This window comes from Mauremys reevesii, linkage group 2 (genome assembly GCF_016161935.1).
Source record: "Mauremys reevesii isolate NIE-2019 linkage group 2, ASM1616193v1, whole genome shotgun sequence".
NCBI lineage: Eukaryota > Metazoa > Chordata > Testudines > Geoemydidae > Mauremys > Mauremys reevesii.
Genome location: NC_052624.1, coordinates 149,936,335 through 149,962,802, shown reverse-complemented (window position 1 = coordinate 149,962,802; position 26,468 = coordinate 149,936,335). Strand labels below are relative to the sequence as shown.

Sequence of the window (26,468 nt, the reverse complement as noted above, 5' to 3'; positions counted from 1 at the left end):
TAGCCTAGAAAAACAAAGGGTGAGGGGAGATGATTGGTCTCTATAAATATATTCAAGGGAGTGGTGAAGGGAGAGAAGAACTATTTAAGCTACAGGACAACACTGGCACAAGAACAAGTGCATCTAAGCTGGCCATGAGTAAAGGCAGGTTGGAAAAGAGAATGATCATTTAAATCAGAGGAGTGAGTTTCTGGAACAGCCTTTCAGTAGGAGCAAACAAACTGTTTTAAAATTGGAGCTGGATATGTTTATCAGCAGGATTATACAACAGGCTGCCTGGGACAGCAGAATACTGGCCTCTGTGATGGGTCCCTTCCAGACCCATGTTCTTAATAGGCAGCAGAGCCAGGTGAATGTTTCTGGAAATCTCACCCTTACCCTGTGGTGTTTTGCAGCATCTAAATGAGGGTCAGAGTTGCGTGCTTAGGCAAGGTTCATTATACAGAAAAACCCACAGGCTGAACTTTCCACTCAAAAGGTGACTGGAATTCATGGTGAACAATTGATCTCATGAACTTTGGCAGGCTTTTTGTGAAACAGTTGTTCACAAATGGCTGCATAATTTGAGCAGACCTGTAGATGGTCGAGCATCTGGCAAACAATGTGACTTTTCTGTTAATAGGCAAAAAAGTTTATTCATGAATAAAATGTTCTCATCAATATAAAGGTTATGGCAATACACCGAGTCTCCGACCAGGAGTGAGACCCATTGTGCTAGACATGGTCTAGAGGGTAGATGCAGTCCTTGCCCATAAGAGTTGCCAATCGAATACATTATTCGGACAGCTCCACCCTGTACCGTTGGTATCTATGAGTTACCTTCAGATCCCTGTGGATTATAGGCGTTTTACATTGGTGCAACCTTGCTACAGCTTCACAGGTATCACAAAAGATCTGCAAGACTTCATTCTCTGTGAATCCCGTCTGCAGGCGTTGGTTCATCAGGTTCACCACCTGACCTCCTAAAAGGAGGAAAAGGCAAAATAAATTAAAGCTGCACCTACTGCTAAAGCACAGACCAGTCAAAAAGGAGCCACCTTCTCCAAAGGGGTCCAACATGCCAGGTTTTAAACTGCCTGGTATTGTGGCATGTGTGGCCTTATGGTCCGAGCATAATCCTGGGAACTAGAAACTCATGGGTTCCAACTCCACCTTGGACCAAATCTCTCCCTGTGGCCTTCAGCATCTCACTTAAGCGACCAACTTAACCTCCTGACCCATCAGTAAAATGAAGTGTCTTATGTACCTACCTGTCAGGAGGTGCCACATGGAGAATTTATGTTTGAAAAGTGATTTGAGAGTAGTTACTGATTTTAAATCTAAGATTTAGAGTTTCCACCCCCAAATCTATAGTAGGAAAAATAATTGCAACATTCAAACATGTTTTTGATGAAGCCATGTTCTTTTCTCATCTCTGTAGTCATAAAACCCCCACCAGATTAGAGAAATACCTTTTAGTCGTACATAGTTTGGGCTAAACCAGTGGCTCCCAACCTTTCCAGATGACGGTACCCCTTTCAGGAGTCTGATTTTGCTGCAAACCCCCAAGTTTCACCTCACTTAAAGACTACTTGCTTACAAAACCAGACATAAAAATACAAATGTCACAGCACACTATTACTGAAAAATGGCTGACTCTCACTTTTACCATATAATTATAAAATAAATCAATTGGAATATAAAGATTATACTTGCATTTCAATGTATAGTAATATAGAGCAGTATAAACAAGTCATTGTTTGTACAAAATTTTAGTTTATACTGAATTTACTACAGCTTTTTATGTATCTGGTTATAAAACTAGGCAAATATCTAGATGAGTTGATGTACTCCCTTGGAAGACCTCTACGTACCCCCCATGTGTATCCCTGGCTGAGAACCTCTGGGCTAAATATAGTTCACCAACTTTTTTTGCCCATATATAGGCAAGAAAAAAAAAAAGAAAAAAGACACCCACACACACGGTTTGGCCAGAAATGTATCTCAACCATGAATTTTTTTTTGTAGTGTAGATGGGGGACCTTGAGAAAGTGACAGAGTGAGAGCGACAGACCAAAATTTTCAAGAGCGACCAGTGATTTTTGGTGCCTCAATTTGTGTACCTGTCCTCTGAAAGTCTGGGTATTTCAGGTGTTTTGAGTTGGTGCACCCAAAATCACTAGTTACTTTTGAAAGCCTTGGCCATAAAACTTGTAGCAAAGGAGAAGTGTCATTTAAGTCATATATATCAGAAGGTGTCAAAACCTGTCTAACATGAATATACTGTACAGCAGTGGCATTAAGCTCAGTTTTAAACTGTTCATGCTCTTATATCAGAGTGTGATCTCTGCATATGGAGGCAGAATGATTGATATCATGAGCTCTTTGCCAAGGAGGAAAGCAGTGATAAGAGGAAATCTAATATTTTTATACAATTGTCTCTCAAATGTTTAGAAGCATTTGCCACCTAGGCATTTTCAATACAATTGTTTTCATGACACTAGGGGGCATCTGGATGCGGGTCATCTTCATCCCTATCATCACTGTGGGAAGCAAAGCCTCAGCCTTCCCTCCAAGCCCCATGCAACAGATGTCTCTACACATCTAACAGATGTGTAATAGCATCCATCTCTCTTGAATCGCACATTGGCAGATTCCTTTTCAGATTTGTGGTAAATCAAGTCTTCATAGGAGTCTCACTGCTTGACAGTGCTCATGTACCTCTGCCTGACCTAAGGAGTTATTCCGGAGGTTTGAAAATCAAGACTGTTTATACAAAAGGTACTTTATTCACCCCTCCCCTCCTGTCTGGTACTTAATTTTAACAATGTCCAGCCCATTGGAGGCTTTGATCTATCTGTGGTTAGAATCATTTGAAGTTGAGGAATTTAGAAACTGACTCATACACTGTATTAAAATGTGACTTGCAGGAACGAACACACACACACACACACACACACTTAAGCAAAAGAGAATTTCACTGTTTAGTCTAGTGGCCTCAGAAGACTGAGGTTATTTCACATGGAAGCAGCAGATGGAAACAAAAGAGAACCATTAGGCCCAGCAACTTAAGCAAGGGACATCTTAACCAATGGACGAAGGTGCCAGCAGTTCTATATTCTTATTCATTTTATTGTGGGGCAGGATTCGACTGGCTTGGTTACCAATTATTCACTGATGCCAAGGAAGGGTTGGGCCTAGGAGTAGTTTTCCTAAAGAAAATTATTATACAAGTGCCTTGAGAGTTTCTCAGAGGGATACTTGTCCCAGTGAGCAACACACTGAGCGAACACTTACCTCTGCAAAAGTCCATTAGAATCAAGACTTCCCACACGTCACCACTGCTCACTGAGTTTATACTAGAATCAATGTATCCAACAATGTTCTTGTGTCCAGATAGATCCCTCTGTAAGAAAAGACACGTTAAAGCACAAACACAGCCAGGTATACAGCAGTTCCATTTTAAATAGGTTGATCTGTACAGTACAGACTTCCCAGTGTTGACCTCTCTAGTCCCTGTGTTAAGGTACAGGTCACTTTGGATTAGTCATCATACAGAAGAAGTTAGTCAACTTTTAATTCTGCCTTTGTTGGTTTCCTGTCTGGTGAATCTTAGGGCAAAAAGTCTTGAACAACAAGTCACCCAGCCCCCTGAACAATCTATTGTGCTTCTGGTCAAGAGGTGTGCCCATGATAATAGCTTGATCCAGATTTATGTCATCTCATTGATCAGGTGCTCCATGGTGAGTAACCTAGAGCAAGCACTTCTATCTGCACAAGGGAGACTGAGCCAGCAATTGCCAAGTATAGAATGAGCTGCGTTTCCTCTTTACCCTCCCCAGATTAAACTGCATGTTATTAAACTAATAAGTTTGACCTTAAAAATGCAGCTCTCTTCTGTGGAGTGACAGTAAAATGGCTTTTTGGGGTCCTACATTTAGCTATTTTTGCATCTTACAAGAGATTCTTCTTTCAAACACCCAGGTTTGTGAACATGCTGGGATGCAACAGTTAAGGTGGGTTCTTTCTTTCTTGCACAACCTCATCAGTAATAGAGATTCTTCGTGTCAAATTCTGCCTTCACTTAGATTCTTAGAAGAATAGGGTTGGAAGAGACCTCAGGAGGTCATCTAGTCCAACCCCCTGCTCAAAGCAGGACCAACACCAACTAAATCATCCCAGCCAGGGCTGTGTCAAGCTGGCCCTTAAAAATCTCTAAGGTTGGAGATTCCACCACCTCCCTAGGGAACCCATTCCAGTGCTTCACCACTCTCCTACTGAAATAGTGTTTTCTAATATCCAACCTAAATCTCCCCCACTGCAACTTGAGACCATTGCTCCTTGTTCAGTCCTCTTCCACCACTGAGAACAGCCAAGCTCCATCCTCTTTGGAACCCCCTTCAGGTAGTTGAAGGCTGCTATCAAATCCCCCCTCACTCTTCCCTTCTGCAGAGTAAATAACCCCAGTTCCCTCAGCTGCTACTCATCAGTCATGTGCCCCAGCCCCCTAATCATTTTCACTGCCCTCTGCTGGACTCTCTCCAATTTGTCCACATCCCTTCTGTAGTGGGGGGGGGGGGCAAAACTGGACACAGTACTCCAGGTGTGGCCTCACTAGTGCCGAATAGAGGGGAATAATCACTTCCCTCAACCTGCTGACAATGCTCCTACTAATGCAGCCTTATTACCCTCAGCTATAGTTATTATCTTCCAAAGGTTAACACAGGTGTAAGGCAGGGCATAAATTGGAGACAATGGGGTTGCAGGGTGGCTCTGCAATTGGAATTTGGTTAATGAGTCCATTGATGATGTGAAAGCTAGAAGAGACTTCAGTTCGCTCTCCCAATGTTGTGTCAGTTCTGCAGGTCTGACATGAAGTAAGAGTTTCACATGAACAGATAAAACAATGTACAGAGTAAGGTATTACTCTTTTTACAGTTGCTTTTCAGGTTTGACCGCACTAACATGAGATCATGCAGATAGTTTTGTTCCATAGTCAATAGAAGGAAGTGGACAAATAAAATGCAAGCAAACCAACTTTCCGAGTATAAACTGAAAAAAAATCTATTACAAGATCAAATCTTAGCTGTGCCCCCACACTATTATCTAGGGTTAAGATGATGTCTCCATGAAAGCTGTGCTGCATCGTGTGGTCTGGTAATTCCTGAAATTCATGTTCAGGCTCACAGCTGTAAAGTAACACACGAGTTACTACAGGGGATGCACACTTGCTACTGTTGCAGGTAAGGGATTCCATCATACATGTCCTTTTTCCAAGGCTACACCTAATATGAATTCACAATGGGATAAGGCTCAAAGTTTTAGGGCAACTCAAGGAAAGAAGGGGAAAAAAAGCCTTAAATCACCATTTCAAAAAAAACTTCAATGCCCCAGCTGCTAAATTCAAATCAAGGTTAATAAGCCCAGATGGAGGCAGCCCTGCCCTGCACACAGAAACACCCTCTGAACTTGTGTTTGTATAATGCAAACAAAAAAACAAAACAAAACCACACAACTCTATTTAAATTATGTCTGCAACTAGCCTACAAACAACCAATTACTTTTAAATATATCTGGACTACTGTTCAAGGCCATTACAGACAGTTACCTTTATAATAGCTACTCAGCATACACATTTTTACTGGACATCCATATCAACATTTGTACCAACTCCAACCTGAAGGTTAGAGGCTGCTCTCAGATTAGAGTCTGCTTAAATGTTTTCCATTCAAATGCTGACCAAGTTCAAGCGTGCTAAGCTCACTATTGCTAGCCTCTAGTGTTCAAAATAATCAGTCAAGTTCCCTCTAAGCTGCACATCCACGTGGGGAGAGAGAGAGGCACCTCTACCCCGGCTGTTGCAGCAAGAGAGGGGGGGGGGGCAAGTCCTCTCGCTCCACCGCAGCCCCAGGGCAGCCTACACCCCAAACCCCTCAGCCCCACCCCAGAGCCCGCACCCCCAGCCAGAGCCCTCACCCCAACCCTCTGCCTCAGCCTTGAGCCCCTTCCTGCACCCTTAACCCCTCGGCTCCATCCCTGCCACACAATCACCTCCATATTGGTGCATGTAACAAAATGCATTCCACACATGGATGTAAAACATTAGAGGGAGCATTGGTCTATCCTTCCCCACCCCCACCCCCCAAAAACAGGAAGTGGGCTAAAGAAAAAAAAAATCCATGAGATTTTATAAAAAACATTTTAGTTCTTTTGTATTTGCTTTCTGGATTTTGAAACTTTAGGATTTACATGTTCTACAACAGACAGAAGGGCTAGAAACTTACTTTGGAAAAAAAATGATGAAAGCGGAGATTCTTACGTAATCACGTGACTCCAGGAGAGAGCGAGCGAGAGTTCTCTCTCGCTCTCTCTCATATTATATTTATTTTAAAAAGGAAAAAAGGAAAACAAACCCAAATATTGCAAGACTTATGATAAAACGATGAGAGTCAACAACACTGACAGCTCACAGCCCCAGATAACATGCCTTTCCATGAACACTTCAGGACCACTAATGCAGCATGACTTACCATGATCTGAATCTCTCTTTTGCAGACTTGCAAATCGTGCTCATTGTTGACGTACATTCGTTTCAGGGCACATTTCATCCCATTGTTAGTCCTCACCAGAAACACAATAGCAAATCCACCTGCAAGAAACATCTCATTCAGTAATGGAGAAACGCCTTGATCCATGCTTCCAAGCCTTGTCACTTGGCTTCTGGCTGTTTTCAAAGCCTCCGTGGTGTACACTGAGTAAGCAGGATATTCAGCAGCAGTCCTCAGTGACAGTATCTTTGATCAGCCCAGCACTGCAACTTGTATCTCTACTTATATGGTTATTTCAGGGAAATAAGCATCGGAAGGGGCAAATTTTCAATTAAAGAAATCAAAGTCAAGTATATACCGATAGCAACAAGCAATTATGCGAGTTACTTAGCATGCCACATGGTCTTTTATTGCACCGTTAGTTTCCATTATAGTCAGGAAATCTGGAATATAGAACAGCAGCATTGCCTTCTACAGAAGCGAGAACCACAAAACATCCACGGCCTTCACTAAATGCCTCAAGCGGAGCACATTTACAGCTTTTAAAGCACTTTTGCAAATTGCATTAGAAGCCCAATTCCTGCCACATGGAACACAAAGCAATCTCCTGTGCATTGTTTGATGGTATTGCTTTAAAAAGCATCACACAATTCATTTTGTGGTCATGACTATTAGCGAAGTCACGACCCCTACAACCTACACCGCTGGCTTATGAGGAAAGCCTTTCATCTCTATTACCAATGCTCAGAAATAAAAAGGGTCAGTGATGCTTACTTGGAACACTCGACAAGAATAGGACAACTAGAGTATTCTCTCATCAGCATTCTGAGCCTGGCTTTTAGAGATCAAAATAAATTTGGACACAGTGATTCCAATCGCCTTCAGCACATTGTTGAAATGATACATAATGATAAAAAAGGAACACAGCAGCATACTCAAAATGACAGCCAAACAGCAGTGTGTGGACATTTCTTTATGCTTAAATTATAGCAGACATTTCCTTAAAATATCTGAGCTACTAGCAATAATGTATTATTGGACTTTAACTCAGTATCTCCTTTAGTGCACCCCAAGCGAGATCAGGCTCCTATGTGCTAGGGGCTGTACTTTGTACAGAAGAGACCATCCATGTCCCCAAGAGCTATGATCTAAACAGAAAAAGGGTGGAAGAAGAAAAGAGAAGGGTAGTATTATGGTTAGAACACTAGTTTGGGGTTCAGACTCCTTGTGTGATCTTGGGGAAGTCTCGCTGTGCCTCAGTTCCCATCTGTCAAATGGGGATAACAGTAACTTTCCCACCAATGAGGTGCTGTGAGGTGAAGGGTGACTGGGCCCACACAGGGTATCATACCTAGATATTTATTAACAACCCCGTTTTACGGAATGGGGAAAACCAAGACACAAAGGGTACGTCTGTACAGCAAAGAAAAATCTGCAGCTGTCCCATGCCAGTCGACTCAGACTCGCGGGACTGTTTCATTGCTGTGGAGACTTCCATGACTCTCCCACGTCACAGGGTCCTAGAGCCCAGACATCTACACAGCAATGAAAGAGCCTCGCAGACTGAGCCCTGCGAGCCCGGGCCAGCCGTGAGTGTCTAGTTGCTGTGTAGACATACTCGGAGACTAGGGAGCAATGCAGCCGGGTGCTACTTACATGCCTGAAATTAAGCACGTGCTTAAATGCTTGGTTGGGTCAGAGCCTAAGACGGTGACTTGTGAAAAGTCTATGGCAGAACCAAGTGCTGAACCCAGACCTGCCCCCTCCCATTCCCACCCAGTGCCTTGATTATGAAACCCCAATGTATGGATAATGAATTCCTTATAATATAGCCAATTAGTACATGTTTAAAAGCATTCATTTGTGTGGGTTCTGGGGGTAGTAGGTTTGAGGGTGGGAGGAGAAGGCAGGCCCTTTTGATAACATGTCCACTTATGTGGTGTAATTGTAAGTACAGAACTTGTATTAACATTTAAAAAAAAGGATTCATTCTTTGGTACAGAACCACCTGTGTGGTAGTAAATTCCCCAATCCATTAGCTAATACATTCCTCTACGTTACTGTGACTCTAAACGTTTCAGAGGGTAACCAAATCAAGAGTAAAATTAAAATTTCATCGAATCTAATGGGGGTTGAGGGAGCAACATAATCCTCATTGCAAGCCCGATTAATAAATCCAGAGAACATCACCACTTTTGTGTTTGTACAGAGCCTAGTACAATGAGGACGAGGACCTTGTTCATGACATGGTCTTCTAGAAGCTCTGGTAATATAAATAAACCAACCACCACCGATGCCACATGCCCCTTTCAAAGGGGCTATCAGAAACGTTTGCTTTATGTATTCTGGAAGGACTCAAGAACTCTCTCTTCACTTGGATCTTGCACAGTGCACAGTTCCACCCTAAGGTTGGAGCACAGAGACTGCTTTCATCAGTCATGTGAAACACAGGACCATCAAAGAAGAGATCAGTGCTCATGCATTGGAGTCTTCAGGTTTCTTCTGGGCAGGGAAAGCTCTGGTCATTGCTCCTCAAGAAGGGACCAGCAGGAGTGTACTTTTCAGTAACAGGCTCTGTAAATAGCAGCTTGGGCTGACCATCCTGGTTCTCAGAGGGTATTTTCACCAATGTGAGTGGCTTTTTGGATAAGCTAGTCATCTGAGCATGCCTAAGAGCCCACCTCCCTGTGGGCATGCTGAGCTAATCCTCTACAGATGCTAGATGGATGGCCTCTCATGAATGGAGACAGTGCTGGTATGATATCCTGTGCCAAGATGCTACAGGGGGAGCAGCCAGGAGCATACGTGGCTAAGGAAAGAGCAAAGTTCAGTTTGTGAACTGGAATAAGGTTCTACAGCAGCAGCAAAAATCTGGAATCCTGTCATTGAAATTCATTGCTAGGACACCCAAGACAGCTTGCCCTCTTTTAATACACTCTAGAATAGAACCAAGGCTACGTTGCTTTTTGTTCTGATGCCATGGACATTTTAAGTACCAAGCCCATCAAGTCACTTACCTTGGACTTATCTCCTCTCTCCTCCCCTCGCTCCCCAGACTTTACCGTAATAAAGGAAGGCAAGGGAAGGATCTTTTACTTCCCCATAAAAAAAAAAACCCACAAAAAAAAAACCCACACAGGTATAGTTACCGGCCCCCTGTGAATGGCATTTTTAAGGCCAAGAAGCCAACGGAATACACTCTCAAAAGTGACAAAATCTGAACCTGTTCAGACTCCGGGTCATGAATTTATTTGCGGCCGGGGGGGAGGGGGGGAAACAGCAGGTGGAATGAGCCCACTGCAGTCATGTAACTAGTAAAATGGATTCTGCCAATTTACATATTTAGCAGCAAGCTTCTCTCTTTACAGGGCTTTCAAAAGGTTTACGGATACAAAGGGAGACAGAACACTTAACTCAGGCAGGCTCTTTGTGAAATATTCATCTTTACCTGAGATCACTTACAAACCTTATCTGTGAAGTTAAATGCAGATATAGTACCTGGGGAAGGCAATGAAAAATTAAGTGGCTTTCATAGAGCAGAAGATATCTAACAGGGGCTGGCACCAGACACCTCAGAGTTAGACCTAGGATATTTATGCATAGGTTTGGGACCCAACTGTGCATACACGGGTTTCTTCATGTTATGTTGCATAAAGATACAATAGCCACCTGCTAAGTAAAATTTAGCATTAAAATCACTTGCGTTTGACAGGCTAACAATAAATAGTGCTTGCTGGTTGTTTCCAAATTGGATGTATGTGCAGTCTAAGTCTGGAGCAATGGCTCTCAACCTTTCCAGACTATGGTACCCCTTTCAGGAGTCTGATTTGTCTTGTGTACCCCCAAGTTTCACCTCCCTTAAAAACGACTTGCTTTAAAAAAAAAAAAAGTGTCACAGGACACTTATTGCAAAAACGGCCAACTCATTTTTACCATATACTGTAATTATAAAATAAATCAACTGGAATATAAATAGTGTACTTACATTTCAGTGTACAGCATATAGAGCGGTATAAACAAGTCATTGTCTGTATGACAGTTTGTACTGACTTCACTAGTGCTTTTTACGTAGCCTGTTGTAAAACTGGGCAAACAACTAGATGAGTTGATGTACCCCTGGAAGACCTCTGCATACCCCCGGGGTACGCATATCCCTGGTTGAGGGCCACTGGTCTCGAGAACCGCAATAGGGCCTATTGAAACTGGTACTAGCCATGGGATTCATTTCATTAACGGAACTGAAATTACTCACATCCTTTACTCAACATGCTTAAGTCTTTGCAGGGTCAGGATGAAAGACAGCAATTGTAGGTTTCTCTAAAGAAGCCACACTAGCTTTTGCATGGTCTGGGACAGAACTGACAGGGGACAGCCTGGGTACAAGGGCTTTCCATATGCTGCCTTCCCCAGCAATGGGGCCAGAAACATGCCACTAAGGGCCAGCATGGCATGAGTTCAAGGTGAGGTTCCCAACTATAGCCAAGTAGTGAACCAGATTTTAAACTAGGACACAACCCCAGGGTGGAACATGCCCTGCAGATGCTGTTCTACCCAGGCCAATATTTTCCACAACTAGCTAGTTATTTGGGGAGAGGGGGGGTTAAAATTTTTGGGTGTCCAAGTTGAGACACCTGAAATTGAGGCCCCTTTAAAGTGTCAAGTCAAGCACCCAAAAAAAAAAATAAAAAAGAAAAAATCGCCAAGTCACTTGGAAAATCTTGGACCAAAACAGGAGCCTTTGCCGTCCTACTCTAACAAAGTTTGCTCTGCTACTGCACGATTTTGAAGAACTGGTTTATACATCTTGGCTGTGCTACCTTCATTTTCACCCACTTCAATGTCCGAGAATGCAAGAGTTACAGCCCTACTGAATTAGTTTCTTTTGTGAGATTTCATTGAGCTAGTTGGAAAAATCTAGGCATTGATGATTCTGCTCCAGGGGAGTAGTACCTCCCCCAAAACAGACTAGCTACTAATTCATTGCTTAGAACGTACTAGGGTGGTTTTAAAAATAATAGTAAAAAAAAAATCTGATTTTATTTAAATTCAAATTTAAATTTTATATAAAATGCTTTGAGGGGAAAAAACCTAGCTAAAGATATTTTTAAGATATATTTGAGCTATAATGTCTCATCGTGGACTAGGGATTATAAATTCTAATTTTGCTATTTTCAATTTTGCTTTTTGAACTAGAACCCTCCAGTTCTCCTAAACAATTGCCCACAGCTCCATAGGCTCAAGAGGTTCTGTGACAAGAGGCCTCTGCTCGTCAAGCCTGTATGGCTAGTAATGTTCCACTAATAAAACAAGCCTCTAGGGAAGGGAAGCAAGTGTACAGCACCCAGCTAAATAGGAGTTTATTACAAGCTTGTGCGTGCTCTTAGTGGCCAAAAATCTATTTCCTCTCCTCACAGAGGGCATCCTGTGAGTGCAAGAGACCTGTGTATCGCTCAGACATTTAAGAACTATAAAAAGAGATTACACCCCCCCCCCATGTAAATAGTTCACTCCACCCATCATTAAAATGCAGCCACCTATGGGGTGGAGAACAGTAGCAGTACACAACAGTTGAAGGCACCAAAACAAAAAACCCACCACAACACAATACTATGCCCAATTAATATCACGGAAAATTTACATTCTGCCTTTGTAAATGGCACCATGAGCCAGGCTGGACACCAGAGTAAACACAAAACACACCAGATCTTATAAGAAGTGCCATGAGATTTTTTATCATCAGGAGGTGGTCAGGATATTTCTTTTAATTCACATTCAGATGATTGCATCTGCAGCAGTCCGGCACCAGCCAGCATGGCACTGGTTCAACATTTAAGAAGGATGAATGCCACCTGTCCAGTCACTAACGCCACTTCCTGCAGTACTTGGGTTTTCACTGAAAGCTTCCCTTTCCAAGTAGAGACTTAGTATGGCCCTGCGTGGGCTGAAATCTGACTAAGACATGGGCATATTTTAAGACCGACAACTGGAAGACACAACCTCATATTATACCTCCTTTCCAGAGGAGATGCATTGATCTGGAGGTCTATTCTGCTACTCCGCATCTCGCAAATGTCTGCCTTGCAAATTTACTGCAGGCCACAACATAAAACACCAGCTTTCCACTTTGTCACTTACAGCAACTACGTACAATGAAGTACATATCTTGCCAAAGAAAGGAAAAAAATGGTGTAAATCCTTTTTCATCAGGCAAACAAACAATAGGAGATAGTACTGCAGTGTCATCATTTTAAGGTTAGAAGTTTGTGCGCATAAAACTAGCCAAAGTACTTGATGCATGGTTTACACTTTTATCGGCAACTGTGGAATAATCCAGTTTAAATGGCAAAATAGTAAAAACAGAAGTCCTTTGGGAGCTACATGTTTAGTACTGGCTTTTCAGTAAGTGACATGCAAAACTCAGTGAACATTTTTCAGCAAGGTACTAAAGGTAGCAACACGAAGCCCAATGGATTGCTGAAAGTTTATTGTGGCAGCTTCAAACTGCATTTAAGAGTGATGCTGTTCAGCAGAACAGGCTGAGGAAGTGAGCCATCCTACTGAACAGCTGCCAGCACAGCCCTAGTAAGACATGTCCAGTAGATTTTGGACAATATTGTTCCAGCAGCATTACTCAGCAGAATTAGAATAGGATGGCCTAATTTTCCAAAGGCGCTGAGTACACATTGATTTCTGTGGGAGTTGTGGGTGTTCGGTGGCTCTGAGTATCAGGCTACCAATATTACAGCCCATATTGCCAAAAAAGTGTGGCCAGCTAGGACTTCATGGCTACTAGACATTGTGGCCACTCAGAACTTCACTGCAACAGGGAACATGCGAAACAATCATCCAGAGTTGTAATAGTAAGGAGATCAAGGATTTTGAATCTGATACAAAAGCCTCATGTTTCTGGGCTTAAACCAATTAACGGTCAGGAAGGAATTTTCTCAGGGAGGCGGGGGGCAGGTTATACCATAGCCATCAGCTGCAGGGTTTCTTTCACCTTCTTGTGAAGCAGCTGGTGCTGGCCACTGTCAGAAACAGGATATTGGACTAGCTGGACCACTAGTTTTATTTCATATAGTAATTTGTGTTTCAGATTCTCCTCCAAAAAATCCAGGCCCTTAACATCTGACCTAAAGAAGGCTCTCCATGAGCAGTACATGTCCTATGCCACATAGTTGAGCAGGGGCACATATACACGTTCACGACACTATCTAGCCGTGAAATCTTGAGTGCATTTCATTCATGTGTCAAATTTAGACACACGAGCTAAATGAGCTTTAATAAGTTCCTTCAAATCTTTTACTTGCAAGTTTTGATCTCAGACAAGGTGGCCTGGGACACTGGATTTTCAAAAGGTTTGTTCTCATTGTGCCCAAGAAAATGGCCCTGCAGTGAAAAACCCACCTGGCAAACCAGAGCAATATAATGCTAGTCTAGCGTTACTACAGACCATGACCTAACTCATCACATGGGCTCCGGGTGGAAAATAATGTTACAAGGTGTTGGTCATCAGCAGGGTATTTTCCCTCCATTGACAATACAAGTTAGTTTGAATTTGGGTCTAATCCATTGCTTCCATTTACTTTTTAAATTGTCCATTTGGAACAGCTAATATTTACTAAATATATTTTGTTTCCATTACTTGCTCCCTCAGTTCTGTGCATGATACTTTTGCCCCTTGCAAGACAAAACCCCTGTGGTATTAATTTTTGGCCTGGGAGTCGCATCATTTTAGGATGACAACCAACATTTTGCCCTTAGTGCCTTTCAACCAATGTGCTTTAAACATTAAGCTTTACAGCACTCTTTGGACAGTGAGCCTATGTTGACAAATGGGGGAAGAAGGCACAGATGAGTTAAGTGATTTGCCCAAGGTCATAAGAGGAGTCAGTGGCAGAGCCAGAAACGGAACCTGGGGGAAAGATTCTCAGCTGATGTCAATCATCATAGCTCCATTGAAGTCAACTGACTCCAGGAGTCCCACCTCCCCTGCTGTAATGAGGTGGTCACACATTTCAATAAAATACAAGCCTGGTACGCGGATTTAACACAATGAAGGGAAAGCAGAAACAAGTGGCAGGGAACATCGTACTTTTCAACAGCAAGTGGTTTTATAATAGAATTTGGGTGAGCTATTATATTCACCCACCACTGATTGAGCAGTGTAATTAACACAGCTCTTCACACAGCAAATGGGCTCTGGTTACTTCAATTGCCCACCATGTGCCATTTAGAGAAATCAAGCGCCAACCTCGGCTCTCAAGGTTTCTGGATGACAGGGAGTATCTTAGCTGGATATTAATTCAATTGATTTTTCATACTGTACAACAAAAGAGAATCCATTCAAACACACACACACACACACACACACACAGAGTGATTTCCCTACACACACCCCCCAGGAAGGGTGTACACCCCCCTGAATTTCCCCAATTACCCCCCCCCCCCAGTTTTGTGAGCTAGTTACATACCAATTTAGTGACTGTTTGGAAATCTGAAATTTAAACTGAAACATTAATACACACTTGAAAAGCTTATATAGTGTATGATAAAATGTGTATCTGATAAATAATAGATTTGAAAAGTATGAACATAGACTAGTTTCCTTGCTTCCTTATACAGCTGCTTTTTATGATGTCAGGGCATTCATTTCCGTGATGTTGGCCAAGCTAATAATTTCAAATGATGATTTGTAAGCTAAGTCTAAATGAGCTCTCCCTGACAGCTAGTGATGAGCTGGGGCTGGGGGGAAAGGCTTCAGGGCCAGATTATATTTACATTCGCACCTAATCTACCTAGGTATCCAGCAAACAGAGCTGTGTTACCTAAGTGATAGATTTTGGCTGGGGTTGGGTTACAAACCACTTGAATGTGGGGGAAATGGGGGATGAAATGGAGATGCCTAATGGTCTCGGACACTATTCGCTGGTCTAGAGACATCTACACAGAGCACATCACCGGCCACCGCCAATACCAGGAGTGAGCAGGCGTGACCCCGTGCACTCGCAGGGGTGAGAAGACTTGTGAACCCCCCCCTGCTGGACTCTATTCCCTGAGCCCTAAACCCACCAAACCGAACTCCACCATGTGAGGGTCGTCCCATCCCCATTATCCAGCCCACTTATTCATGCCCATGACTGTCTGTAACCTGTTTGTATGAGTGATGTACCCCCACTGCCTCCTGACTGTATCTTGATCCCACCCACTGTACACCCCACATTGGGGACATGACAGACTGTATATGGTATATGCTGTCCAATACCAAAACGCTAATATCCCCCTACAACCTGTATGTTACCCCCAATGACACAATAACTGACGCTTCAAACACTTTGTATCGTTTATTTTCAAATATTCTCTAATAAACTTTAAATTTGTTCTTATTGTATGAGTAAAGGGCAGTATAACTGTACTTAGCCTGTGATGATTTGAAGGCATCAAGAGAGAAGGTGGGTACCTGTCCCTCTCCACTGTTTAAAGACAGAGCTGATTAGGCTCAACAGAACAAAAGACTATCTATGAAGTGACCACTGCAGCTGAAATCACTGACAATCAGGTCTAAGTGCTTAGTCCTGTTGTGGGTACAATGTTTGTGTGTAAGAGACAGCCCAGACTGCACTAGCAGCGAGGTTCCCCCACTGAGAGCTCAGCTGAAATCACTGAGAGCTGGTGGAACCTCAAGAGACCAACTCGCAGAGGTCACAGTGGCAGGTGGCAGCAGAAGGTGACGGCGCAGGGCCACTGGCAACAGAGCGGTGGAGTGAATGGTGGCACAACGAACAGCTGTGGCCAGAGCGAACAGTGAGCAGCTGGAGGAACAAGTAAGGTGCCTTCTTGTCCTCCACCTGGAAGGCATACTCATGTGAAAGCACCTCTGAACTCTGAGTCTCCACTGACCAAAGACAACACCAGTGAGCGGGGTGCGGTGGAGGGAAAAGTGAGGGGCATGTTAAATAAACATTTGTTTGTTGGACTATATTTTAGTCACTTTGCTCCAGAACGCTAGATTTGTGACTGGGAATGGAAACTTATATAAATATGTTTCCGAGTAGGCCAAGATTTTTAAAATGCATTATTTGCCAAGGTTATCATCTCGCATTGTTGCTATCTTGAGAGGTCATTATGTTGGGGAATTTCTGTACTAAACATTATTATTATTATTATTATAATTAATTTTTACGTAATGGTCATACTGGGTCAGACCAATGGTCCATATAGCCCAGTATCCTGTCTTCCAACAGTGGTCAAGGCCAGGTGCTTCAGAGGGAATGAACAGAACAAGAAATCATCACTGATGGACCTATTCTCCAGGAATTTATCTAGTTCTTTTTTTAATTCTGTTATAGTTTTGGTCTTCACACCATCCCCTGGCAAAGAGTTCCCTGGATTGACTTTATGTTGTGTGAAGTACTTCCTTTTGTTTTTTAAAAACCTGCTGCCTATTAATTTCATTGGGTGATGGTTAGTTCTTGTGTTATGTGAAGGATTAAATAACATTTCCTTATTCACTTTCTTCGCACCAGTCAACATTTTAATAGACCTCTATCATATCCCCCTTAGTCATCTCTTTTCTAAGCTGAAAATTCCCAGTCATTTTAATCTCTCCTCCTGTTTCATACCCCTGATCATTTTAGTTGCCCATCTCTGTACCTTTTCCCAATTCCAATATATATATTTTTAGGATGCGTGACCAGATCTGCACACACTATTCAAGGTGTGCACGTACCATAGATTTATATAGAGGCAATATGATATTTTCTGTCTTATTATCTATCCCTTTCTTAATGATTCCCAACATTGTTTGCTTTTTTGACTGCCGCTGAACATCGAGTGGATGTTTTCAGAGAACTATCCACAATGACTCCAAGATCTCTTTCTTGAGTGGTAACAGCTAATTCAGATGCCATCATTTTGTATGTATAGTTGAGATTGTTTTCCAATGTGCATTACTTTGCATTTATCAACACTGAATTTCATCTGCCATTCTGTTGCCCAGTCACCCAGTTTTGAGAGATCCCTTTGTAACTCTTCACAGTCTGCCTGGGACTTAACGATCTTGAATAGTTTTGTATCATTTGCAAATTTTGCCACCTCACTGTTTACCCATTTTTCCAGATGAATATGTTGAACAGTACTGGTCCCAGTACTGACCCCTCAAGGATACCACTATTTCTCTCTCTCCATTCTGAAAACTGATAATTTATTCCTACCCTTTGTTTCCAATCTTTTAATCGGTTACTGAGCCATGAGAAGACTTCCCTCTTATCCCATGATGGCTTACTTTTCAAAAGTCAATTTAAATTAAATTTTTTTTAATTTATATTTTTTTTAGAAATCTAGACCTGTTATGCGTTTTGGTGTAACTTGCATTATTCTTATGTTAAATTTGCATCATCCTAACAAAACATTTACTTTATTCATCTCTCTCCCTCTCCCTCTCTCATTGGTCCTGACACCCCCCCATACTTTCAATTCCTGGGGAAACCACTGCGCGCGCGCACACACACACACACACACACACACACACACCCCTACCCCTCCCTTATAAAAGGGAAACAGACCCATCAGGTCACCCCCAATCAAATAAAATAACCAAGTGACAACAAGAACTAATCAACTTCCCCACACCATCCCCAGTCTCATACCACCACCACCAACCAGCACCCAACTCCAGGGGAGAACAGGTAAGTCCACTGGCGTGCTCTGAAGGCTGATGAACTCTGGCTGCTATGGACTTGAAGAAGCAAGTTCCAAAGGTCCAGAGGCCCCAACACAGAATGCTCTGCTAGCCCTGGATTGCTTATACCAACAGGCCCTCAAGTTCAACCACAGCAGCATTTCACAGGGAGAGAGAGGCAGCATCCGAGGCCATGGCTACACTTGCAAATTTGCAGCGCTGCAGCAGGGTGTGAAAACACACCCTCTCCAGTGCTGCAAATTGCAGCGCTGCAAAGCCCCAGCGCTGGGAGCTGCTATTCCCCACAGGGAGGTGGAGTACGGACAGCGCAGGGAGAGCTCTCTCCCAGTGCTGGTGCTTTGACTACACTTAGCGCTTCGCTTTGAAGTGCAAGTGTAGCCATAGCCCTAGAGACAGGTCCCAGGCTGTTTGTCTTTCAGACCTTCTCTGCACTCAGTATGAACGGCAGCTATCAGCTGCAGCCATTAGGGGCCGGACTTACATCTGTCTTTAACAGTTTAAAGTGACTTTGTCAGGCTAAGAGTCATCACTAAAAGCAGTTTGCTTTTTCCAGTACCTACCACTGTTCCTGATTTAATGCTGGGAAGGCCATCCAAACCCATAATTTATTTTAATCATTTATGCACTCTGAAATAATAAAATAAAATAAATAATAGAGTCCCTAGGGGAAAAAAAACAGGCTGTAAGCCACTCACTGTCTGGTTCTCGCCCATTAGCACAATGCTATAATAATTGTAAACCCTGCAAGAGGTTGTTTAAATCTAGACTCAACAACTGTTCATTGACATTGATTTTAGGAACCCCAGAACACGGACATTAGGATACAAACAACCGTGTAACACAGAACTAGAGTTTGGCACAAGATACTCAGTACAGTCTTTGCAGCAATACTCCAGTGTCTTGAGAAACTATTACTATTTCTTGTAAGACTCTAGCACTGAAAAGGCTCCCTATTGAGATCAGGGCCCCACTGCACTGAATACTAAGACAGGTAGTAAAAGACAATCCTTGCTCTTAAGAGCTTACACTGGAAACAGACAAGACCTCAAAGGATGGGAGGGGAAAATGGAAGCACAGAGATGTGCAAGACCACACAGCCAGTTGGCGACAGCACAAAGAATAAAACTCTCGGGACAAGGTAGATCGTTTTCCCACATTGTAACGTGAAGCAGCAACCACCAGCTGTAAAACCACAACCCATCAGAAATGCTCTTGTTCTTTCCCTTGGCCTCTTGCTACCCCGCTCTCACCCGACAAGATGTTGAGGAAAGCTTGACCTTCACTATCACAGCCCGGGGTGAAGCAGACCATCCAGGAAAGTCTGCTTAGAGCAGAGAGAGACCCAAGACAACAGCAATAAATCTGACTTAACTTTGGCACAGTTCACTTGGAGCTGAACTTGGGACTCCCAGCAAAAAAGAAACCAAACCCACAAACAAACCAAGACGCCCTTACGAACCTAAAGATTTCTTTCATTCCAAACCTAACGATCAAAATGAATCAAGAGTCAATTGTCTGGTTTTATTTTAAGCTCCAGGAAAAAAAACCTACAAAAATTAGAGCAATAAAAAGAAGTCCTTTCCACTGGAGTGAAATATATTTTTGTATAAATAAAAAAAACAAGTTACTGGACAGGCTCTGTAGAGTCGCTTAGACTTGTTTTCAATCACTAGAGGTGCAGAGCACAACCAATTCGTAATTTTCTCCCCGTAACCCATAAGCAGCTGTTGCAGCACTGTAGGCTAAAGCCCAAATTAGCCAAATTTTGGTCAAGTTAAAAGGGAAATGAATCAAAGAAAGAAGAAACTAGCAACACAACAAATAAGCATTACCTGGGGAGTAACGAGGAATGCAGATTACAGGACCATTCGGGTCCGTTTGGAGTGACCATCTATCCAGCCACAAATAGCCAGATATTGCTCACTCCAAGACCATGCACACGTGTGGTGGGATCTGAGCAGCACCACACCAGCCACGATCTTGAGAGCTTCTGCTGCCCCAAGTGAAATTAGACGGATATGCCTGCTATAGGGTCAGAGGGCAGGGCCAGCTTTATGACCCGCGGGGCCCGATTGGAATACTCGGTGGCCGGGGGTACGCTCCAGGTTTTCTGCGGCACTGAAGGACCCCCCGTCGCCGAAATGCCACTGAAGACCCCAGGAGCAGATCCCCCGTTGCCAAAATGCTGCCGAAGACCCCGGAGCAGAGCCCCCTTAGGTGTAGGGCCTTCTTTGGCGCAGGGCCCAATTCTGGGGAAATCGGGTGAATCAGCTTAAAGCCGGCCCTGTCAGAGAGAGTGGTCCTTACCAGAGGAAAGTTTAAGGCAAAGGAACTGTCTGACTAGGAACATGTTCATGGATTGCATTAGCAGACAGGCATTTTCCTACCATTTTTGGCATGGGGGGCGGGGGAGAAAGTGAACCTCTGCCTCAGTGGAGGTGAAATGATGCACAACTTGTCAGCAGCTGTTTGAAGCTGAAGGTATAGAAGTAAAAATTTTCAAGAGGGACACAGAGCTAATGGCATCTGCACTACAAGTGCCCCTTGTTCATAGGCACCTGTGTTAGAGTGCTTCTGAGCTTGCCACAGGCCAACCTAGTAGACAAGTAAAATTATACGGGCTGAGATTTTCAAAGCAGTCTAAGGGAATTGCTTTCTGCTCAAGTTAATAGAAAATGTGGTCTAAATTCCCAGAGGCTCCTTTAAAAGAAAAAAAAACAACTAAAGCATAACTCTAGTTCTAAGGGCCTCTCTCTCACAAAAACACCACACACACACAAACAACCTAGGATACAGTCAAAGCCTTGTGAAGTAAGTGCATCTCATCAATTTAGGATGAACATTGGTCATGTCAATCTTGGCAAAGTTCAACCAGAGCTTCTCCCCGCCCCCACCGATCAGCTCTTCCAAACAAGTGCTCCCCCCCCCCCTCCCCGCGGCACTCCATCCTTAGCTGGGTAGCAAACCCAGCAGGTTTGATTTGGGGGACTGCACACTTTGTTAAGCCTCTTATGCCAGGTATCCCATGCCCTGCAGCTTATTCTTACAGCTAGTCGCCTGAAGACTGAGCCAAGAAGACAGGAGGACTTGATAATTTGTGGCCATTACAGATGCCGTGGGGATTGGTATGCCAGCCTCAATGTTTTGGCCAAATCCAAAACTCAGTTACAGTCTCGGCACCTCTGTAATTTCAATAAGATGCAGGATTCTTCCCAGCCTGTCAAGCACTGATAAACAGCTGCATTCCAACCTACAGGTGATCTCTGTCTATTCCCCCGATAGTGGTGGTGCGAGGTAAGCTTTCTGAAGTGATCCCCATTGGACGAAAGAAACTCAATGTGTTCAGAGTCTTCTTGTAACCGGCAAACCACACGCAGGCAGTGACGGCTGTGTAATAATGGCCTATTTGAGCCATGTTTCCCAGCAGGCAATTGGATTAGCTGGTATAGAGACCCCATGGAAGAAGGCCAGAAAAGAGTCTGGAGGCATTTAGCAACCAATGTCTTGATTTACATTGGCTGCATAAGAGAAGAGGAGTCTTTTACTCTTTACACAGCAAATGTAACACAAAAGGACAATTTGGGCACAGTGTGGTCCAATCAACGGTGTTCACTAACTACAGGCAAGTCTATCTTAGGTGGGGGTTCCGTTCTGCGGTTATCGCGTAAAGCGAAAACCATGTAGAGTCAAAATTATATCCCCAAGACCTTTAAATCCCGCCCACAGCTCCGGCGGCCGGGCCGGGGGGGGGCATTTAAAGGGCTCCTCCAGGCTCCCCACCGCGGCGGGGAGTCCGGTGGAGCCCTTTAAATGCTGGCCCCGGCCCCACCGCCGGAGCTGCAGGCGGGATTTAAAGGGCTCCGCTGGGCTTCCCGCCACGGTGGGGAACCCGGAGGAGCCCTTTAAATCCCGCCCGCAGCTTTGGCAGCTGGGCTGCGGCTGGCATTTAAAGGGCCCGGAGCTCCACTGTGGCTGGAGCCTCAGGCCCTTTAGTTCGCCACAGGGGCTCCCAGCCACCTCTGCAACTGTGAGCCCCCTGGGTGATTTAAAGGCCCTGGGACTCCCAGCCACAGCTGGTGTCCTAGGACCTTTAAATCTTGAGGTCACCCCCCCACCCCCCCGACTCCTGCCGTATGCATAAAGTTGAAATTGTGCATGTTAAATGCGCGTAAGTTGCGGGAGACCTGTATGTGCAACAGACACGGCTTCTCTCACTCACACCCCCACCCCCAACCCCTCTGGAACACACTGAGGACCCCTAGAATGCTCACAAACCATTTAAAGAGGTGCTACCCAATTTCTATATGCTACAGAGAGATCAGGCAACATTAGTTTTTCTAGATAACCGAGTTGGTGTCTGTGATTTAATGTTTTTCAGGCCAAAAAAAGTTTATGACTAGTGATTTCTCAGGTAGAGAGCCCTGAGGCTTGGGCACAAAGAGGGAACAGCAGATTCCAAAACAGCATTCAAAGAGGGGGAACTGCGTCGCATGGGGACTGGAAACCAAGAGGAACAGTGACAGCTGCCAATACTTGGTAACATAGCATTGCCTCATATTCACAGTGTAGGGGCCTCCATCATGCTTCTGGCCAGCATCTGTGAGAACAGTGACTTGCCTCTCTACTCAGACCTCTTCAACCACCTGCCAGTTCGACTGTCTTCTACACACCCTTTATAGTCACTTATGCCACCACTGGATGACCGTGGAAACTGCTTGGTGTAATGAGCGGTCAGCGACGACAGTCATTAACCGCTCTCTCGTCACCAATCCAACTATATGCCCACTGAACCTTCGGTCATCTCTGAACCAGTGTGGAACAGGACAGGGCAATTTTGAGGCCAGTCTCTTCAAGTGGGGATGTAGATGCAGTCAAATTTCAGAATATGTCACGTATCCCTGACAAGTGCTTGCTGGGCTACCGGCTTTTCACCTGGCTGAAGACCATGCTATGAAATGGCTGGGCACACTGCACATATGCAGAGAGGTCAGAATCAGCTTTTCCTGTGTTGCAGGGCAATGGCAAAAGTTTTGGGGTGGTCTGCATACAGTCTGGGCTTAAGATCAGGAGCACTTGTGTATGCAGGATAAATAAGCAAGTTACACTATGCCTTATTCTATGTCACTTATTTCTTTAACAGAAAGTGACCCACTGCAACACCCCTGAAAGCTACCGCAGATAAGCGGAAGGGCAACAATGTCATGTCTCAAGTAGCTCATATTTTGAACATCAGGAAAAGCACAAGAGCTGAAGGTTCCTCTACAAACACTTTATAGCAGATGAGATCTCATCTGTAACACTGAGTTTGCCTTGTTCACTTCGTATCATACAATTTCTTTGCTGCAGGACTAGCATAAGTTAATTGCCTTACACTGAAACAGCTGGTTCACAGGTCCAGTAGTTTGATCAAAGGACTGGAAATCAGGAGGTCTAGGTTCTAGTCCAGATTCTTCCACTGACTAGCCATGTGACCTTAGACAAATCACTTAAAAAGACAGAAGTTAAGCATTATTATCCCCATCTGACCGAGGAGAATGTTATGAACCTTTATGAAGTATATGGAGAGCTTTGGATAGGAAACATAATATGGCAATACTCCTAACTGGGGATCAATCTCAGAAAAAACAGATCCTGAAAGCTTTAGTCTGTAATGCTTTTGATTTCTCAATCTTTAATACAGTCTAGAAGTTAGAAGACTTCAATGCATTGGAACAGAAAACCTTGAGATTTTATACAATGCTGAATAAAAGATGCGTTACAACAGTCTACCTTACCTCAAAAATTAAATAACTTTAGTAGCAATGCAACTCAATTACTCAACCTTAAATGCAACTGAATGTGCCTGTTAAAACGGATTAAAGTTCTGGTTTAGTGAGCGCCTCTTATCAGAAATGCAAGAAAGGCACGATCATGCCCAGTCTACACTTCAGAGTAAAATTCTTTCCAGAAGGCAGCATGACCATGTCCTGGATTTTAAATATCCATTGTAAATAAATCAGTGGCAATGGGTTATAACAATAAATAATAGCCAGTGTTAATTTAGGATCTATGCTATTGGGAACTTCACATGTTCAGTTCAATGATTGGAAAGTACAACCCACACCTTCTACTTAGAGTAGTGCCAACGTGGAAGGTTCTGAACAGCTAAGGATGGTCTTATGGGTAAGGCAAAGGACTGGGACTCAGGAGATCTGGTTTCATGGACTCCCTGTGTGACCTTGGGTAAGTCACAGAATCTCTCTGCATGGGTGGTCTAGTGTTGAGAGCACTGGTCCGGGACTCAGTTTGAAATGGTAGTATGTCAAAGCAAAGGGACAAGACATTACTGTGCAGCCAGGTGGTGTGCTGTAGATTCACACCCTGGCATGCCACACACTAACATCAGAAAAGGGCAACAAAAATGATCAGGGATATGGAACGGCTTCTGAATGAGGAGAGATTAATAAGACTGGAACTTTTCAGCTTGGAAAAGAGACAGCTAAGGGGAGATACAATTGAGGTCTATAAAATCATGACGGGTGTAGAGAAAGTAGATAATGAAGTATTGTTTACTACTTCTCATAAACACAAGAACTAGGGGTCACCAAATGAAATTAATAGGCAGCAAGTTTAAAACAAGTAAAAGGAAGGATTTCCTCACACAACACACAGTCAACCTGTGGAACTCCTTGCCAGAAGATGTTGTGAAGGCCAAGACCATAACAGGGTTCAAAAAAGAACTAGATAAATTCATGGAGGACAGGTCCATCAATGGCTATTAGCGAGGATGGGCAGGGACGGTGTCCCTAGCCTCTGTTTGCCAGAAGCTGGGAATGAGCGACAGAGGATGGGTCACTTGATGATGACGACCTGTTCTGTTCATTTCCCTCTGGGGCACCTGGCACTGGCCACTGTCAGAGAACGGGATAGGATACTGTGTTAGATGGACCTTTGGTCTGACCCAGTAGGGCCATTCTTATGTTGTTAACATCCTGTGTGGACAGACCCTTGTTATTAACCTACATGAAGAAATTGCATTGGACTTAACTAAAGAGGGGATTTTAAACCTATTTAGTTAATCTGGTGCCAACCACTGTATGCACATTTATTTTACTTTAGCTTAAAACTTGCTCCAAACAGATGCAAACTACATCAAAATAAGCCTGGTTTAAAGAAAAATAAGAGTGCGTCCAAACCGGCACGTGCACTGATTTAGCCAAATTGGTTTAGTAAACATATGCCCCTTTAGTTAAACTAGTACAACTCTCTTCTCATTTGCATTTACCATTCCCTTTAATATCTTGCTTTGCCTATGCAATCTGGATAACGGAACCAGATTGACAAGTGGTTTCCCTGCAGTTGTGTTCAATTTCACACCACCACTTAGGAAAGGATGAAACAAAAAACAAAGTTCCCACTGTAATTTTCAAGGAGGTTCTTTAGAATGGATTTTGCTCTGTATCTTAGATCAACCCGTTTACTTCCAGCTACTCTAGTAGAGCAAGAAAAAAAAAATTAGTCCTCAAAGAGGCCGCCTAGCTACTAAGGCAGTCATGTTGCCTTCGTGCACAATTGTTTATTCAGCTGTTTTTGAGGCGTGTGTAGCTTTGTGAATACAAGGCTTTTATGTATGTCGTGAGCCTTTTAGAGTGAAGTGCAAAGACAGTGCTTTGAGTTAGCTCAAATTGCTGCTAGTTAGGAGCAAACCTCACATGCTGCAGACTCACTCACTTGTGGAGACTGTTTGTTCGTTCTCTGATATTGTCCGTTCATACAGAATAATTCAGCCACCCAGATTGAAAATCCATTTGCTTTTCCTCTGTGGGATACGAACTTTTCATTCCCATATACTGAGGTTATTTCATACAAGAACCTTTAGGGTGAAATGCAGTCTGAGGAGTCATTAGTGTTTCCAAACTACATCACATCACACACAATGCCCCCCTAAACTGATCTATCACCCTCAAAAAGAGTCATCAGGGAAGGTAAAGAAGCAGGAGTGCCATCATCCAAATGCAATTAGGTCATGATACAGAAAGTGTGTGTCTATAAAAAACTATGGTGAAAGCACCTTTTAGAAAGACGTAAGTGCTATTTATGTACGAGTAAACGAGGCACAGGCCACAATCACTTTCTAGCTGCATGTTTTATTCTTGTAAGAATTATTATACAGAGATTGCATTAGCACAATTCTATGCCTCCTCCCCAATCATTTCAGCTTCCTTATGGAACATTCCCATCATTTTTTCCCCAAAGGAAAA

The 26,468-nt window shown here is 43.5% G+C and overlaps 1 protein-coding gene across 18 annotated transcripts in view; it reads right to left on the bottom strand.

Annotated features, from left to right (window-relative positions):
- AAK1 (AP2 associated kinase 1) overlaps nucleotides 1-26,468 on the bottom strand; it is a 129,436-nt gene that overhangs the window by 69,282 nt on the left and 33,686 nt on the right. For all 18 annotated transcript variants that reach the window (XM_039523764.1, XM_039523762.1, XM_039523761.1 and 15 more), the window contains exons 3-5: nucleotides 6,510-6,628; nucleotides 3,277-3,385; nucleotides 820-962 (exon numbers count right to left, since the gene is read on the bottom strand). In XM_039523764.1, coding sequence (XP_039379698.1) covers nucleotides 820-962; nucleotides 3,277-3,385; nucleotides 6,510-6,628 — 371 coding nt within the window. The remainder of the gene's footprint in view (nucleotides 1-819; nucleotides 963-3,276; nucleotides 3,386-6,509; nucleotides 6,629-26,468) is intronic.